Below are 19,150 nucleotides of genomic sequence, written 5' to 3' on the forward strand. Positions count from 1 at the left end.
ACAGGGGCAGTACTTGCATTTACAAAGCAATTTTTCTTCTGTTAGGGAAATTTGTTCAGAACCCTTTTCCAAAGCCTGCCCCGGTGGCAACTTTCATGACCTCTCTGTCGTTTTCCAAATCTGTTCAAAATCGCATTTTTCTCTCTCGCTCACCCCCTCGCATCAGATATCCCAGTGGGAAAGAAAGGCTTTTTGAGAAGGGTGCAAAATCCGTGATAAATAAGGAAGTTGAGGATAATATTGAATTGAAATAAACACTGTACAAATCAGCGGAAGCTCAGTGAAAAATCAGAAGATTTGACAGATTTAAGAACCAGCAAAGAACAACTAAAAAAAAATAGGAAGAAAGCAGAATACTAGAAAAAGCTAGCTAGTAATATAAAAATAGATTATAAGTTTCTACAAGTATTTGAATAGGGAAAGAGTAACTAGAGCTAGTGTTGGTGCATAAGACATAGGAGCAGAATTAGGCCACTCAGCCCATTGAGTCTGCTCTGCCATTCAATCATGGCTGATATTTTCTCATCCCGATTCTCCTGCCTTCTCCCGTAACCCCTGATTCCCTTATTAATCGGGAACCTATCTATCTCTCTCTTAAAGACACTCAGTGATTTGGCCTCCACAGCCTTCTGCGGCAAAGAGTTCCACAGATTCACCACCCTCTGGCTGAAGAAATTCCTCCTCATCTCTGTTTTTAAGGATCGTCCCTTTAATCTGAGATGGTGTCCTCTGGTTCTAGTTTTTTCTACAAGTGGAAACATCCTCTCCACATCCACTCTATCCAGGCCTTGCAGTCTCCTGTAAGTTTCAATAAGATCACCCCTCATCCTTCTAAACTCCGAGTACAGACCCAGAGTCCTCAACCGTTCCTCATATGACCAGCTCTTCATTCCAGGGAACATTCTTGTGAACCTCCTCTGGACCCTTTCCAAGGCCAGCACATTCTTCCTTAGATACGGGGCCCAAAACTGCTCACAATACTCCAAATGGGGTCTGACCAGAACCTTATACAGCCTCAGAAGTACATCCCTGGTCTTGTATTCTAGCCCTCTTGACATGAATGCTAACATTGCATTTGCCTTCTTAACTGTCGACTGAACCTGCACGTTAACCTTAAGAGAATCGTGAACAAGGACTCCCAAGTCCCTTTGTGCTTCTGATTTCCTAAGCATTTCCCCATTTAGAAAACAGTCTATTCCGAGCATCGACCCCTGAGGCACACCACTAGTCACTGGCTGCCATCCTGAAACAGACCCATTTATCCCCACTCGCTGCCTTCTGCCAGTCAGCCAATCCTCTATCCATGCCAAGATCTTACCCTTAACACCATGGACTCTTAACGTATTTAACAATCTCTTATGCGGCACCTTGTCAAAGGCCTTCCATAAATCTAAATAAATCACATCCACTGGTTCTCCTTTGTCTAACTTCCTTGTTACCTCCTCAAAGAACTCTAACAGATTTGTCAGATGTGACCTCCCTTTGACAAAACTGTGCTGACTCAGTCCTATTTTACCATGCACTTCCAAGTACTCCGTGATCTCATCTTTAATAACGGACTCTAAAATCTTACCAATGACCGAAGTCAGGCTAACCGGCCTATAATTTCCCGTCTTCTGTCTCCCTCCGTTCTTAAACAGTGGTTACATTAGCCACTTTCCAGTCCTCTAGGACCCTTTCTGCCTCCAGTGATTCCTGAAAGAACACCACCAATTCCACCACAATCTCCTCATGTAGAGAGTGAGTCTGGGTGATTGATAATGGTCAAGAAAAAACGGTGGAGGCGGTGAAAGGGTTTTTGTCTCTGTCTTCATGGTAGAGGATTTATAAAACTTCCCCAAAGGTTCTTGAAAATCAAGAGGTGATGGGGAGTGGTGAACTTAGTACAATAACCATTACAGAGAACGGTTGCTCGGAAATCTATTAGACCTAAAGGCTGACAAGCCCCCATAATGGAATGGCCTGCATCCCAAGATCTTCAAAGAAGTGGCCGGACAGATAGATGCATTGATTATAATCTTCCAAAACTCCTTAGATTCTGGAAGGGCTCCAGCGGATTGGAAAGTAGCTCATGTAACATCTTTACTCCAGAAAGGGGAGAAGCAGAAAACAAGAATCTAAAGGCCAGTTAGCCTAACATCTGTGATGGGGAAATTACTTAAATCCATTATTAAGGAGGTTATTGCATGATTCTTAGATAATCGTGATTTGGTCAGGCAGAGCGAACATTAATTGATCTATTCAAGTTGTTTGACGAAGTAGTACACCGGGTTGATGAAGGGGAAGTGGTAGATCTGGTGGCACCTGGATTTCCAAAGGATATTTGATAAAGCACCACATCAAAGGTTAAAACGTAAAATAATACATGGTACTATAGTGGGTAACATTTTAGCATGGAAAAAGTGTTGGTTGGCGAACAGGAACCAGGAGTAGGGATAAATGTGTCTTTTTCGGAATGGCACTACAAGTGCTGTGTCCTCAACAATTCACAATCTATATCAATGACTTGGGTGAAGGGAGTAAATGTATGGTAGTTAAGTTTGCTGATACCAAAATAGGTAGGGAAGTAAGTTGTTAAGAGGAGGTAGACAGTCTACAAAAGGGATTTGGGCAGATTAAGTGAGTGGGCAAATGTATGGCAGATGGAATATACCGTGGGTAAATGTGAACTTCTTCACTTTGGCAGGAAGAATAGAAAAGCAGAATACTATTTGTTGTCTCTTTAGACTCGCAGTATGAAATAAATAATTTGCAGATGCACGTGGGTCTGAAAGCAATATTAGACAGGGGTTATTGAATAGGTCTTCACTGTACAAAGGTGTAGTACTAGTGTTGCTAACTTTAGGTTGGCTCTTAATTTGTAATTTGCTCTGTTTGTTTAACCTTTGCTCTAGAGTCGCCAGGTATCTTTATGATACCGCCACGAGGTTCAAGTTCAAGTAATGATCAATAACTCAACACACCAATTCGTAAGATTCAAATCAAAACACATTTATTATACACAGTAAATCACTACTCGTGCATAAACTCTACTCTCTAGACTATTCCTATCACTAAAAGGCCTATACTTAGCTTCGGAATTGGCCCACCAGGTCAGGGGAACAAATGGCCTTTTGTTCAGGTCCTGAGTCTGCAGGATTCAAAAGCTGATATGGACTTGTAGCTAGGAGCACATATCTCGTAGCGAGCGTTGACTGGAGACTTACTTGGTTGATGTGGCCGCTTGGGCAGTTCACTCTCGGGTTGATTCGCGTTGTTGAGTGACCCTGCCAAGAAGGACGATTTGAACTTGGGGGCTTTACTTTATAGTCCCCAGGGGCTTCCCGCCCTTCGGGGCGGACCCCGTAGGTTCCAAGTGATTGGACTGCGTTCCGATCACTTGGATCGATCTTTCCAATACTGGAGTTGTTCCCTGATCGCTGGGCGGTCCCTAAATGTCCGCTGGCCTTCCTTTGTCTTGGCTCCTGCTGGCGCCGAGGAGTCTGGCTTGGCTTTATTCACCTTAACTGTTGCAATTATGCCTTGGAATTGCTCATTACTATGCAGATGGCTGCTGGTTTCAGTGCTGTCTGGTTTCTTACAGGTTTCAATACACATGATTTCTGTATCTGCTAGTCTTTGCCTGTGTTGGCTGAATTTCCCTTCAGCCTTTGTGGTTCTCCATTTTAAGTCGGAAAGTGGCCAACCCAGGTGGCTACTAGACAAAGGACAAAAAGCCTGCAAAGTGACCAGTGATGTCACGCATGTCATGTGACCCCGTTCTGAAAGAGGCATTGCACACAACTATATAACCCACGTATATAACACTGTTTAAATGGAGAAAGATTGCAGAACAACCTGGTGGTCCGGAGGTGGCCTAGCACATGAATCACAATGTTAGTATGCAGGAATAGCAAGTGGTTGGGAAAGCAAGTGGAATGTTGGTGTTTATTGCAAGGGGTGTGATATATAAAAGTAGGGAAGTGTTACTACAGCTTTACCAGCCTTGGTGAGACCGCATAGAACCACTGCAGTGCAGAAGGAGGCCATTCGGCCCATCAAGTCTGCACAGACCCTTCAATCGGGCACCCTACCTAGGCCCACTGAAGCTCTTGAAGAATATAAAGGAAGTAGGAAGGAACTTGAGGTACGAGTTAGGAAGGCTAAAAGGAGTCATGAAATGTCGCTGGCAAACAGGATTAAGGAAAATCCTAAGGCGTTTTATACGTATGTAAAGAGCGAGAGGATAACCACAGAAAGAGTTGGTCCATTCAAGGATATTGGAGGGAATCTATGTATGGAACCAGAGGAAATGGGCAAGATACTAAATGAATACTTTGCCTCAGTATTCACCAAAGAGAAGGACTTGGTGGATGAGGAGTATAGGATAGAGTGTGTGGATAGTCTGAGTCATGTTGATATTAATAAAGAGTAGGTGTTGGGCATCTTAAAAGCATTAAAGTAGATAAGCCCCCAGGGCCTGATAGGATCTACCCGGGAATACTGAGTGAGGCAAGGGAGGAAATTGCTGGGGCCTTGACAGTAATCTTTGTAATCCTCATTGGCTACAGGTGAAGTTCCAGAGGACTGGAGAGTAGCCAATATTGTTCCAATGTTTAAGAAGGACAGCAGGGACAATCTAGGAAATTATAGGCCAGTGAACCTTACGTCAGTGGTAGGGAAATTATTGGAAAAGATTCTTAGAGACCACATTTGGAAACAAGTGGTCTTATTAGTGATGGACAGCATGGTTTTGTGAAGGGGAGGTTGAGCCTCACTGATTTGATCGAGTATTTCAAGGAAGTGACAAAGATGATAGGTGAGGGAAAGGCAGTAGATGTTGTATACGTGGACTTCAGTAAAGCCTTTGACAAGGTACCTCATGGGATCAGAGGAGAGCTGGCAAGTTGGATACAGAACTGGTTTGGGCACAGAAAACAGAGGGTAGTCTTTTATTATCAGGGGCTGGTTTACCACAGTGGGCTAAACAGCTGGCTTGTAATGCACAACAATGCCAGCAGCGCGGGTTCAATTCCTGTACCGGCCACCCCAAACAGGTGCCGGAATGTGGCGACTAGGGGCTTTTCACAATAACTTAATTGAAGCCTACTTGTGACAATAAGCGATTATTATTATTATTATTATTATTATTATTATTATTATTATTACACTCCTGTATCATCTTTTATTACACTTCTTTGTATGTTTTGATATACTACGGAGCGTAATATGCGTTACTCAAACCTTGGTTGCTGATGAGGTTTTCTGAATCTCAATGAAGGAGACTTGAACTCGTCCAATAGTTACTGAAGGTTTATTGAGTAATTATAACAATAATTGCGTGAGTTCTTTACTTTAATATTAATACTAGTGATAACTAAGATCTAACTACAGTAACTATGCTTAACTACACTAACCATCTGAGCTAATCTGATACTCCTGTCCTGGTCACAGTACACCCAAAAGAGAGAGCGGGAGGCACAATGCGGTTGCTTTTATACCCCTATTGGTCTGGCCCTCTCGTGATCATCTGGTGCTACTGATTACACATTAACCCCTTATGTACATGCACATAAAAATCACTACAGGTAGCAGTAGAAGGGTGCTTTTCTGAATGGAAGGCTGTGACTAGCGGCAATCCACAGGGATCTGTCTGGGACCTTGGTTGTTCGTTGAGCATATAAACGATTTTGAAGAAAATGTAGCTGGTCTGGTTAGTAAGTTCGCAGACGACACAAAAATTGGTGGAGTTGCGGATAGTGACGAGGATTGTCAGCGGCTACAGCAGGATATAAACTGGTTGGAGTCTTGGCAGAGAAATAGCAGATGGGGTTTAATCGGAACAAGTGTGAAGTAATGTCCAATGCATGTAGGAATAACACAATAAATGGCAGAACTCTTGCGAGTACTGACAGGCAGAGAGATCTGGGCGTGCATGTCCACCGATCACTGAAAGTGGTAGCGCATGTGGATAAGATAGTCAAGAAGGCATACGGCACGCTGGCTTTCATCGGTTGGGGCATTGAATATAAAAATTGGCAAGTCGTTTTGCAGCTATACGGGACCTCAGTTAGGCCTCATTTGGAATGTTGTGTACAATTCTGGTCGCCACGCTACCAGAAGGATGTGGATGCTTTGGAGAGGGCACAGAAGCGGTTTACTAGGATGTTGCCTGGTATGGAGGGCAGGTATGAGGAGAGGTTAGATAAACTCGGTCTGTCCTCACTGGAACGACTGAGGTTGAGAGGCGACCTGATAGAGGTCTACAAGATTGAGTGGCATGGAGAAAGTGGATAGTCAGACGCTCTTTCCTAGAGTAGGAATATCAAGTCTAGGAGACATACGTTTAAAGTGCGTGGGGAAAAGTTTAGAACAGATGTGCGAGGCAAGTTTTTTAGACCGAGGGTGGTAAGTATATGGAACACGCTGCCTGTGGAGGAGGTGGGACAGGTACAATCGTGACATTTAAGGGGCATCTAGACAAATGTATGGGAATGGAAGGATACAGAATCGTAAGTGCATACAGTTTTAGTTTAGGCACGTAACATGGTCGGCGCAGGCCTGGAGGGCCGAAGGGCCTGTTCCTGTGCTATATTCTTTGTTCTTTCTTTGGTCACTCCCCCACCCTATCCCCGTAACCCTACCTAACCTTTGAACACTTGAGCAGCAATTTGGCATGGCCAGTCTACCTAACCTGCACGCCTTTGGACATCTGGAGTACTGTGTGCAGTTTTGGATCCCTCGTTGAAAATATATATGTAGTTGCTTTATAAGTACAGTACGAAGTCTTACAACACCAGGTTAAAGTCCAACAGGTTTGTTTCGATGTCACTAGCTTTCGGAGCGCTGCTCCTTCCTCGGGTGAATGAAGAGGTCTGTTCCAGAAACACATATATAGACAAATTCAAAGATGCCAAACAATGCTAGGAATGCGAGCATTAGCAGGTGATTAAATCTTTACAGATCCAGAGATGGGGTAACCCCAGGTTAAAGAGGTGTGAATTGTCTCAAGCCAGGACAGTTGGTAGGATTTCGCAGGCCAGATGGTGGGGGATAAATGTAATGTGACATGAATCCCAGGTCCCGGTTGAGGCCGCACTCATGTGTGCGGAACTTGGCTATAAGTTTCTGCTCGGCGATTCTGCGTTGTCGCGGGTCCTGAAGGCCGCCTTGGAGAACGCTTACCCGGAGATCAGAGGCTGAATGCCCTTGACTGCTGAAGTGTTCTCCGACTGGAAGGGAACATTCCTGCCTGGTGATTGTTGCGCGATGTCCGTTCATTCGTTGTCGTAGCGTCTGCATGGTCTCGCCAATGTACCACGCTTCGGGACATCCTTTCCTGCAGCGTATGAGGTAGACAACGTTGGCCGAGTCGCACGAGTATGTACCGCGTACCTGGTGGGTGGTGTTCTCACGTGTAATAGTGGTATCCATGTCGATGATATGGCACGTCTTGCAGAGATTACCATGACAGGGTTGTGTGGTGTCGTGGTCACTGTTCTGAAGACTGGTAGTTTGCTGCAAACAATGGTTCGTTTGAGGTTGCGCGGTTGTTTGAAGGCAAGTAGTGGGGGTGTGGGGATGACCGTGGCAAGATGTTCATCGTCATCAATGACGTGTTGAAGGCTGTGAAGAAGATGACGTAGTTTCTCCGCTCCGGGGAAGTACTGGACGACGAAGGGTATTCTGTCGGTTGTGTCCCATGTTTGTCTTCTGAGGAGGTCGGTCCCGATGTCCCGAAGCGTGGTACATTGGCGAGACCATGCAGACGCTGCGACAACGAATGAACGGACATCGCGCAACAATCACCAGGCAGGAATGTTCCCTTCCAGTCGGAGAACACTTCAGCAGTCAAGGGCATTCAGCCTCTGATCTCCGTTAAGCGTTCTCCAAGGCGGCCTTCAGGACGTGCGACAACGCAGAATCGCCGAGCAGAAACTTATCGCCAAGTTCCGCACACATGAGTGCGGCCTCAACCGGGACCTGGGATTCATGTCACATTACATTTATCCCCCACCATCTGGCCTGCGAAATCCTACCAACTGTCCTGGCTTGAGACAATTCACACCTCTTTAACCTGGGGTTACCCCATCTCTGGATCTGTAAAGATTTAATCACCTGCTAATGCTCGCATTCCAAACATTGTCTGGCATCTTTGAATTTGTCTATATATGTGTTTCTGGAACAGACCTCTTCATTCACCTGAGGAAGGAGCAGCGCTCCGAAAGCTAGTGACATCGAAACAAACCTGTTGGACTTTAACCTGGTGTTGTAAGACTTCGTACTGTGCTCACCCCAGTCCAACGCCGGCATCTCCACATCATGGCTTTATAAGTAGTTCAGAGAAGGTTCACTGGACTCATTCCTGGGATTAAGTGGTTATCTTATGAAAAAAGGTGGAATAGGTTAGAACTGTATCCATTGGAATTTAGAAGAATGAACGGTGATCTTTTTGAAACAACGTCCTGAGGGGACTTGTTGGATAGATACCCAGAGGATGTTTCTTCTTGTAGGGGATATGGTTTAAAAATAAGAGATCACCCTTCTGAGATAGAGATGAGAAACATTTTTTTCTAAAGGATCATTGGTGTGTGAAATTCTCTGCCCCAGAAAGCAGTGGAGGTTGTATCTTTGAATTTATTTAAGGCAGTGTTAGACAGATTGTTGTTAGGTAATGGAGGAAGGGTAATGGGGAAGTGGGGGGAATGGAGCGGAGACCACAACCGGATCAGACCTAATCTTATTAAATGGTGGAGCAGCTCGAAGAACCAAATGGCTTATTCCTGCTCTTATGTTCTTTCCGATGTTCCTGGTGGCGCAAATGGAGATAAATGATTTACATTTAATCGCCATTACAGAGACATGGTTACAAGGTGATCACGAATGGGAAATAAATTTCCAGGCTACACAACGTTTGGGAAAGACAAAATGGCAAAGAAGCAGGGGTGAGCCTGATGACCTAAAATCAATAGTGAGAAAGGACCTGACCTCAAGATCATAAAGTAGAATCAGTACGGGTGGAAATCAGGAATAGCAAGAGTCAGAAACACTGGTGGGAGGAGTTTATCGGTGCCCCAGCAGTAGTTATACAGTTGGGCAGAACATTAAATAAGTAATTATTGGAGCCTGTAACAAAGGCAATGTAATAATTATGGGGGACATTAATCTTTAAACTGGAACAATCAAATTGACGAGTGATCTGGAAGATGAATTTGTAGAATGTTTTAGTGACCGCTTCTTGGAACAATACCAGAACCGACTAGGGGTAAAGCTATCTTAGATCTAGTATTGTGTCATGAAGCAGGGTTAATTAGGAATGATCCATAGAATCCCTATAGTGCAGAAGGAGATCATTCTTCCCATCGAGTCTGCACCAGCCCTCTGAAAGGGCACCACATCTAGGCCAAATCTCTGCCCTATTCCTGCAATCCCATCTAACCTACACATCTTTGGAAACGAAGGGGCATTGGAGACGGTACAGCAAATGTTCACTAGATTTGTCCTTTGGGTGAGAGGGTTGTCCTATGGTGAAAGGCTAAGGAAATCGGGCTTATATTTTCTGGAATTTAGAAGAATAAGAAATTATCTCATTGAAACCTGACAAAACTGTGTTGGGGCTTGATAGGATAGATGCTGGGAGATTGTTTCTGCTGTTTGGGGAGTCTAAAACACTGGGCACAGCTTCAGGATGAAGGACTAATAATTTTAGGGCTGCAATGAGAAATTACTTCATTCAGAATGGTGAATTTTTGTAACTCTCCACCACAGAGGTGTGGATGTTCCAATGTTGAATACATTTAAGGCTGGGACAGACAAGATTTTTGGTCTCGCAGGGAAATAAAGAATATGAGATGCAGGAGGGAAAATTGAATTAAAGCCCAAGGTCAGCCATCATCCTACTGAATGGCAGTATAGGCTCGACGGACCATATCATTTTCTCCTATTTCTTGTGTTCTTGCACACACATCACTGTGTAGGAATCCCCAGCATGTTTGTCAAAGAACAAAGAAAAAGCAGTGGAACAGGCCCTTTGGCCCTCCAAAGCTTGCACGGACCATGCCGCCCATTGGAATTAAAACCCCTCCCCTTCCAGGGATCTCTATTCCCATCCAATCATGTATTTGTCAAGGTGCCCCATAAAAGTCGCTATTGTATCTGCTTCCATTACCTCCCCCGGCAACGTGTTCCAGGCTCCCACCACCCTTTGTGTAAACAAAACTTGCCTCACACATCTCCTTTAAACCTTACCCCACGCACCTCAAAATATGTCCCCTAGTAATTGACACTCCCACCCTGGGAAAAAGCTTCTGACTATTCATTCTGTTCATGCCCCCTCATAATCTTGTAGACATCTATCAGGTCGCCCCTCAACCTCCGTCATTCCAGTGAGAACAAACCAAGTTTCTCCAACCTCTCCTCATAGCTCATGCCCTCCATACCAGGCAACATCCTGGTAAATCTTTTCTGCACCCTCTCCAAACGCTCCACATCCTTCTGGTAGTGTGGAGACCAAAATTGAACACTATATTCCAAGGGCGGCCTAACTAAGGTTTTATAAAGCTGCAACATGACTTGCCAATTTTTAAACTCAATTCCCTGGCCGATGAAGGCAAGCATTTTTTTTTTTTTTTAATTTAGATTACCCAAATATTTTTTTTTCCAATTAATGGGCAATTTAGGGTGACCAGTCCACCTAACCTGCACATCTTTGGGTTGTGAGGGTGAAACCCACGCAGACATGGGGCGATGAAGGTAGCCGTATACCTTCTTGACTGCCTTCTCCACCTGCGTTGCTAGTTTCAGTGATCTATGTATCTGTACACCTAGATCCCTCTGCCTATCAATACTTTTAAGGGATCTGCCATATACTGTATATTTCCCATCTGTATTAGACCTTCCAAAATGCATTACCTCACATTTGTCTTGATTAAACTCCATCTGCCATCTCTCCACCTAAGTCTCCAACCAATCTATATCCTTCTGTATCCTCTGACTGTCCTCATCGCTATCCGCAATTCCACTAACCTTTGCGTCATCTTCATCATTGGAGATGAATTAATAAAGGCCGCATCCTCAAAGACATGCTTGTGCTGTGAGCTTGCTATCTGCGCAAAACCAACAGGTCACCCACATCTGACACAAGGATGTCTATAAGCATGACTTTATGTTGACTGGTATCAGAGTCGGTGCATGAAAAGTCCTTGCTGCTGATCAGAAAATCTGGAGATGAGAAGTCAGGATGGCATGGAAAAAGCAGAGGACAAAATAAATGACCAGATGTTTGGTGGGGAAAAGAACCCAGCCAGAAGGAAAAAATATCAGCCAACCTTGGGCCAATGCTATTCATCTGTGCCAGCTGAGGAATGGACTGCCACTCTTGAATCACCCTTTTTAGCCACAAAAGATGTACCACAGAGACAGATGGATACCATTGATTTCAAATATGAATTTCTATTGAGATATACTGTAACATTATCCATACATCATCATACGTCATCTTTATTATTGTCACAAGTAGGCTTATAGTAACACTGCAATGAAGTTATCGTGAAAAACCCCCTAGTTGCCACCTTCCGGCGCCTGTTCGGGTACACTGAGGGAGAAATCAAAATGTCCAATTGGCCTAACAGCTTGTTTTCGGGATTCATGAGAGGAAACCCACGCAGACACTGGGAAAATGTGCAGACTCTGCACAGATAGTGAGCCTAGCCGGGAATCGAACCTGGGACCCTGGCGCGGTGAAGCAACACTGCTAACCACTGTGTTACCATGCTACCCAACTGCTGTGCTACCGTGCCGCCCAACTCTGAATTCAGTAAATGCATTCAGCTGAGGTGCTCATACTGACTGACCTGCAATGGACTAAATAGCTGCCTCCTGTGGTGAAAGCTCTGTAATTGCAAGATTCAGTGTTCAATATACTTCATTCTTTAGGAAGGATATGAAGGTGTGAGCGAGATTACAAAGTATTTATTGAGAATGATTGTGTAGAGAAAAGTTGGGACTGTTCCTCTTGGAGAAGAAAAGTTGAGGTGTATTGAAAATCATGTGGGCTGTGGACAGAGTAGACGGGAGAAACTGTTTCAATTGGTGGAAGAGTGGAGAACAAGAGGGCACAGATTTAAGGTGGCAAAAAATGTAATGAAATGAAAATCGCTTATTGTGACAAGTAGGCTTCAAATGATACTGTGAAAAGCCCCTACTCGCCACATTCCAGCGCCTGTTCGGGGAGGCTGTTACGGGAATCGAACCGTGCTGCTGACTTGCCTTGGTCTGCTTTCAACGCCAGCGATTTAGCCCTGTGCTAAACAGCCCCAGCTATGCCAATATGAGGAAAGACGACGCTTCCGAGGGGCCGGGTATATCAAGCGGGCAGCGAGCGGGCGCCGGGCCAGAGAGAGCAGCAAGATGGCGGATTGTGAGTTGGAGAGCACAGCGCCCATGAGGCCGCAGAGCTTCTTGTTCGGATGTGAGCTCAAGGCAGGTGAGAAAGAATACAAGATGGAGGTGGATGATGATGAGTCTGAGCATCAGCTTTCTTTGAGAACGGTTTGCCTTGGTGTTGGTGCAAGTGATGACTTGCACCTGGTCGAAGCAGAAGGCTTAAATGCTGAAGGCAAGAACATGATCACTTTGGCAGCTCTGAAGTTGTCGGTGCAGCCCACAGTTAGTTTGGGAGGATTTGAAATGGCACCTCCTGCGACATTCCGACTGAAATCTGGAGCTGGTCCTGTGTACATCAGTGGCCAACACCTCATCGCATTGGATGATGACGTTTTGGACTCTGATGATGAGGATGACAGCATACTGGAGGACACCACATCGAAACAAGCTATAAAATGACCAGCAGTTCCTGCAACCAAAATAGTGCAGAAAAAAATGAAAGTGGAAGACTCTGACGATGAGGAGGAGGATGATGAGGATGACGACGATGATGAGGAGGAGGACATGACCCCAGCAAAACAGGTAAAGCAGCCTCTTCAGAAAACTCCGCTCAAGGCTACCCCTGGATCAAAGGGGAATCCCAACCAACGGCAAAGCACCCACCAAATCCACACCAGCTAAGAAGCAGTCAAAGTCACCAGAATCCAGCGGCAAACCCAAGACCCCCAAAACTCCAAAGACCCCAATGACTGTTGAAGACATCAAAGCAAAGCTGAAGACTTCAGTGGAGAACGGTGTTGGTCTGCCCAAACTGGAGCCAAAGTTTATAAACTACCTTAAACATGGCTTCAGGATAGAGGACCCAAAGATCATCAAAGAGCTTTGGGCATGGAGGCAAATAGTGGATGGGAAGTAGAGGAACTGTAACCGTATTAAATCAAACTTGTGTGAAAATTGTACTCCATTCTTGCATCTGTGTTTTTGTAAATAAACCAGTTTGTTTTTTTAAATATGAGGAAAGACATAGTAAGTGGTTAGAATCTGGAATGTACTACCTGAGAGTGTGGAGGCAGGGTCGATTGAAGCATTCCGGAGAGTATTGGTCACTGTCCGAAAAGGCAAGATTTGCAGGACTTCAAGGAAAAGGCAGGAAAGTGGAACAAGGTGAATTGTTCCTTCAGTGGGCTAACATTGGCATGTGTGGCTGAATGGCCTCCTCTGCCGTAACTCTTCTAAGTTTCTAACAATTCTGTCATGTGAGAGACCTTTAAGAACTGGGTGTTTATTAAATAGCTGTAGTGGATGTACCTTTAAGAAATGGGTGTTTATCGAATAGCTGCAGTGATGGCAGAGTGTGGGTGGAGCTGGGCTGTCTGTTTTTCACTTTCGTTTTTGGGCAGGCAGCTACAGGGTGTGTTTAGTTTCATTTTGCAGATTGGGAGCTGCATCCAGAGAGACCAGGTGTAATTCTGGTCTGTCTCTGTATGAAAGGAATGTCTTCAGATCACTTGCTAATTTAACAGTGATAACTGCTCTCAGTAGTGAATTTGAACCTGATCTCTGTGTTAATAAAAGTCTTTTGTCTTATGGATGTTGCAAGACAAGGGTTACTTATAGAATACTGTATCTGTGGGGGTTATTGGTGTTGATAGTTGTTAAGATGTTTACTGTGGGTTTATAAAGTGTTAACTGGTTTTATAAATAAACATTGTTTTAATTTAAAAGTACTTTAACTCTCTGTTGCACCACACCTGTAAAGTAGGCCCGTGTGTTTTAGCACACTGGGCTAAATAGTTGGCTTTTAAAGCTGACCAACGCAAGCCAGCAGCACGGTTCAATTCCCGTACCAGCCTCCCCGAACAGGCGCCGGAATGTGGCGACTAGGGGCTTTTACAGTAACTTCATTTGAAGCCTACTTGTGACAATAAGCGATTTTAATTTTTAATTTCATTTCATAACCACAATCTATCAAAGGTTGTGGGTCAGGTGAACGCCATGATACACTTTGGAGTTCTCAAAACCCTGTCCCATAACAATTCTATGACATAACCCATTGTATTTTCACACCAAGGAACTGGAGAACATACCTATTTAGGTCTCCAGTTGTGTCATTTGATCTTTTATCATTTTTTGTAATCAGTCAATTGTATTCCTTATTCACTGACAGTGGTTCTTGTTTTTCAATATTTCTCAGAAAATTACTGAAATTCAGTCTTGCTTTGGCAACACACTTCTAAAGCTTCACCTAGAATGTTCCTGTGCTTTGGATGTCATGGCATTTATGCCAAAAATTAAGTTCAAACCAACAAAACATGACACAGCAATCCATGCTATGTTTTCTGATGTTATTACCTGGCAGTGATTGCACTATTTTCAGCTGGCTGGTGGAGTTCCAGTTATACATAACTTCTGCAATAATAATGCAGATTTGGAGTTACAAGGGTGAGATGCATCTTGAGATTGATGACCAATGGCCCTTCTTTGGTTTCATGGTGTCAATTTAACCCTTGTGTTCCACATACAATGCCTTGCAGTTTGTGAGTGATGCAATTTATTTTGACCTTGCAGTCTGTTTGTGACTCTATATTGTAGGCTAGCAAATGGGAATCTGTGGATCCTAGAATATGCGTGGAGGTCCAATACTGCTGGTGAAGTCATCGTATTCCCCTTCAAACGAGAATATTGCTGCATATGAGCAAGTTTTCTTTGTTTGGTTTGGTCAGCGCAGAAGCTCATTGCCATCCCACCAAAGCATGCTACTGAGAACAGTACACAGATTTGGCTGATTTGTAGTTGCATACACGTTTTTTCTGTAAAAGTGCACTACCTACCCATAGAGAATGCTTCGATGCAGGTTTGCAAGAGGACAGGTTTATGGGCACCTCAAATAGATACAATAGATTAACCAAATATAACCATGCAGTTTACTAACACAAGCACAAATGAACTTCCCACTGCTAGTCCAGCAAGTATCATTGTAAGGTGTTCATCTGTAGGTTTGCCTAAGTGAGTATAAGCAGAAATCCCAGTGTTAAAGAGACTGGTTGGTTTCAGCATATCCAAATCTTAACGGAATGATACGTTTTGCCTTGCATAGAGCTGTGGCCTCTTAAAATGATGCATTATCCAACTTCACACGGAGGATTTAGCATTGCTATCACACCTAATTTTATTCCCGCAGAATTCTCCGAGACTTCAATGCCTGCAAGTGTCAGGGCTGTATATTCAGTGGAGAGCCTCAGAGATCTTCGAACAGCGAGTTTCTCCATGCTTCAAACTGGAGTGTGAGCTATGCCCCTGATCCCCACAATATTTACTGGTAAGGTATTACTTTGTGTCAGTATTGATGGCAAGTAATCTTGTTGGCCTTGCTTCATATGTGAATTATAAATCACATTCTCCATCTGGACAGATTGAAGAGCTGAGATGAAAAGCGGCAGCCGTTTACCCTTCATTGCTTTCTCAATTCTGACTCCATTCTTCAAGTGTTTAAGAGAGAGTTTTGAAATGTAGATTGAACTATGATTGCCCAAATCTCATCTTCATCCAGCAATATTTCTCTCCCGTTTTATCATGGCTGCTTAACCATCTTGCCAGACCAATTGAAAGGACATTGAGAGTCAACCATGTATGTGGCTTGGCATTTAATGTAGGCTAGATGGGATCAGCATGGCAAATTCTTGTCCCTTAAGGTCATTAATTAAACTTTTTCTGATTATATGTGGTCATTTTTCTGATGCTAAATTCCTAGAAGATTTATTGAATTCCATTTCATAGTTAATCTTGGTAGAATTTGAACTTGTGACCTTTGGTTGTTGGTCCAGTGTTCTGTTCCCACTGGTGTGGTGACTCCACCCAGGCCTCAACAATGTTGGTAAATCTCTGCTACTCCTTCCTTCAGAAGGACAAGATCAAATCCATCAGCCTTTCTTTGTCCAAATGTTTTCACTCCAGGTGTGTCTTGCAAAATCGATTGAGAGTTGGGTAGCTGATTACCTTAAGGTACAATTATAGTAAGTACAATATTTTTATTTACACAGGGAGCACTTGTCCTTGAGAGGGATTTCATGGTGGCTCCGCTGCTTCATCATCAATTGTATCCTTTTTATTCTACTCTTCTTCTTAACTACTCCTGCTATTATTATTACGACAATGGACAAATTCAATGTTACGAAGCCTGTTGAATACTTAAATGTAAGTTTTGGTGTATCAACATTTTTTTTAATCCTTTTTTTTTCTTCTTCAACCTCCTAATCCTGTTCCTGTCTGAGTGAAGGTTTGAGCTTTGCCAATATAGCTGGAATTCAAATGTACAGAAAGGGCATGAGTAGACTAGCCTGTCCATTGCCTGCACCATCCTGGAAATATTGGCATTACTTCACGTGTGTTCATCCACATGCATGCACACACATGCAGTCTCCTAGAAAAAGCACAGAAACTAGAGGGAAAATCTTATGCTAATTTGCAACTGATGTCCAGAAGACCACAATGATTGATGACACTTGATTGATGACACTTGCCCCTTTCCGCTCCCAGTGACCCCTCTTGGCCACTGATTGGAATGCTTGCTGGGAATCCACACTTATTGCGCATAGGGCAACGTGTTCCATAGGTCAACAGACTCATAAAAAAATTTTCCTCTTGGCATCTTACCTAGTTGCATGATCATAACTTGTTCCCCTTGATCAATCCAATCAATTTATGGACCAACCATAAACCGTGCATTATTTTAATTGCTTCAATCATTTCTCCTCCAAGTTTGCACTTTCCTCAGCAATAAGTCCCAACTGTTTTAAGTCTATTGTGATAATTAATTACATTTATTCTAGTCCTCAATTGAGTGGCCCACCTTTTGAACATTTTTCATAGCATCAATATCCGCCACCATGTAAAGGGCTCACAAGTAACAAGCAAAATCTACTTCTGGTCAAGGGTGGCTCCCTGAAATCATCAGAACCCTGAGCCATTCAGCCCATTGTGCTTGGTAAAATTAATAAAGTCATTAATGTCTGATGACATTTAACTTTGGTATGCTTCACCCTGTAATTCCAAAGAAAACTCTGGATAGTGAATGGCTTTCTGGTTGATGAAAGTTACCTCTCTTTCTATAGTCCTGGAATGACTTACTGTAACACAAATAGAACCAGTGGTGGTTGGAACAAATGTCTGCCTTTGGCTTTACAGCTTATGGTGAACGTGCCTTTAGATCAGCAAATGGAGTCACAGTCAGAATTTGCACTCTGCTTATTATTAATTGTCATTTGTCAATGATAAACTTTTAACCTCTTGACCCCAAGCATCAAAAATCTTAAACTTGCTTTCTTTTCGATTTCTGTCTCGGCAGAATCCCATCATAACGCAGTTTTTCCCAACACTTCTACTGTGGTCTTTCTCTGCGCTTCTCCCAACTATAGTTTACTACTCAGGATTTTTTGAAGCACATTGGACAAGGTATTTTCATTTAATTCTGTATTTCTGTTTTGGGTGTTCATGTGCCTATGAAAATGCCATGTAATTGCTGCGTTGAATCCTCATACTGTTTGTAACTGAGGTATCAATTCAAAGTTGGAATCTGATATAGCCTGTATTATGTTGAGATTTTTTGGTGTACTTTGTCATTAATATGAAGTCAATGCCTGAGAACAGATTGATTTTGAGGGGCATTACATTGAGGGATAACATACTTTCAGATGTTGAGTCAAGGCTTTGAATACCTGCTCAGTTGGAGATTATAATCCTATGGCACTATTCAGAGGAGATCAGGATATTTTTCCAATGCTTTAACCAACATTCCTCCTGCAAATGTCCCACATGAAAACAAATTAACTGGTTATTTGTCTAATTATTGTTGACGACATCTTGCCCTCCATGGAATGATTTATGGCTTACAATTTTTGAAATGAGCCAACTGTTTTGTCCAAGTGCTTGGAGCCATTTGAAAATGAAGACGAGCCATGCAAATGCAAGTAATGTCATCAAACACAAGGAGTGTCGGCATGCAGAAGAAAACCCTACAATGTTCCTTACGGAAGGTGCAAATCGATAGGAAATTCTTCCTGTTCAAATTGCTGCTTTTATCTGAACTATACAACAAATGCTTAAAATCTTGTTTTTCCTTCTTTTAAAATGTTTTTTCTGTTACTCCGATCTGCTATTTTAGATCAGTGGGGCTGTGTTCTGAGATGCTCAGTTTACTTCAATATTGACTGACATCTTGGAGCAGTCTGTTAGCAAATCCAGAGATTTCTACGGTCTGAGTAGCTCCTACTGCTGTACATTCAGCATGGAAAATGCATGGTCGATTTATATGTGCTTTAGTGCTCCCTATCTAAGATGGATTACTGATGTTGTGTGGGTTCTTGTCTATCAATAAACAGTCATACTCATTTCCACTGAGTGAGGTAAAGATATGACAGTCTGCAATGGACTAATGTACATGATGCTGAAAAGGGGAAGGGCAAGAGTGCATGAATCACAAAAGGCAAGTGTGCAGGCACAGCAAGAAATTAGGAAAGCTAATAGTGTTATTGTTTATTGTGAGGGGAATTGATTACAAAAGTAGGGAGGTTATACAGGGGACTGGTGAGACCACATATGGAGTATTGTGTATGGTATTAGTCTCCTTATTTAAGGAAAGATGTAAACCTTCAGCCAAGGTTTACTAGACTGATACCAGGAATAGGCACATCGTCTTTATGAGGTAAGATTGGCGAAGTTAGGAGTTTAGAAGAGTAAGAGGTGACTTGATCAAAACCTTTAAAGATCCTGAGGGGTCTTGACAAAGTGG

General features: G+C 43.3%; 1 protein-coding gene and 1 pseudogene across 3 annotated transcripts in view; both read left to right on the top strand.

Annotated features, from left to right (window-relative positions):
- The window catches only part of LOC140411143 (CSC1-like protein 2), a 326,932-nt gene that overhangs the window by 255,141 nt on the left and 52,641 nt on the right, over nt 1–19,150 (top strand). For all 3 annotated transcript variants that reach the window (XM_072500210.1, XM_072500212.1, XM_072500211.1), the window contains 3 exons: nt 15,545–15,682; nt 16,404–16,557; nt 17,708–17,814. In XM_072500210.1, the coding sequence (XP_072356311.1) occupies nt 15,545–15,682; nt 16,404–16,557; nt 17,708–17,814 (399 nt within the window). The remainder of the gene's footprint in view (nt 1–15,544; nt 15,683–16,403; nt 16,558–17,707; nt 17,815–19,150) is intronic.
- Nucleotides 12,342–13,367, top strand: LOC140411144 (nucleophosmin pseudogene; annotated as a pseudogene).

This window comes from Scyliorhinus torazame, chromosome 4 (assembly GCF_047496885.1).
Source record: "Scyliorhinus torazame isolate Kashiwa2021f chromosome 4, sScyTor2.1, whole genome shotgun sequence".
NCBI lineage: Eukaryota > Metazoa > Chordata > Chondrichthyes > Carcharhiniformes > Scyliorhinidae > Scyliorhinus > Scyliorhinus torazame.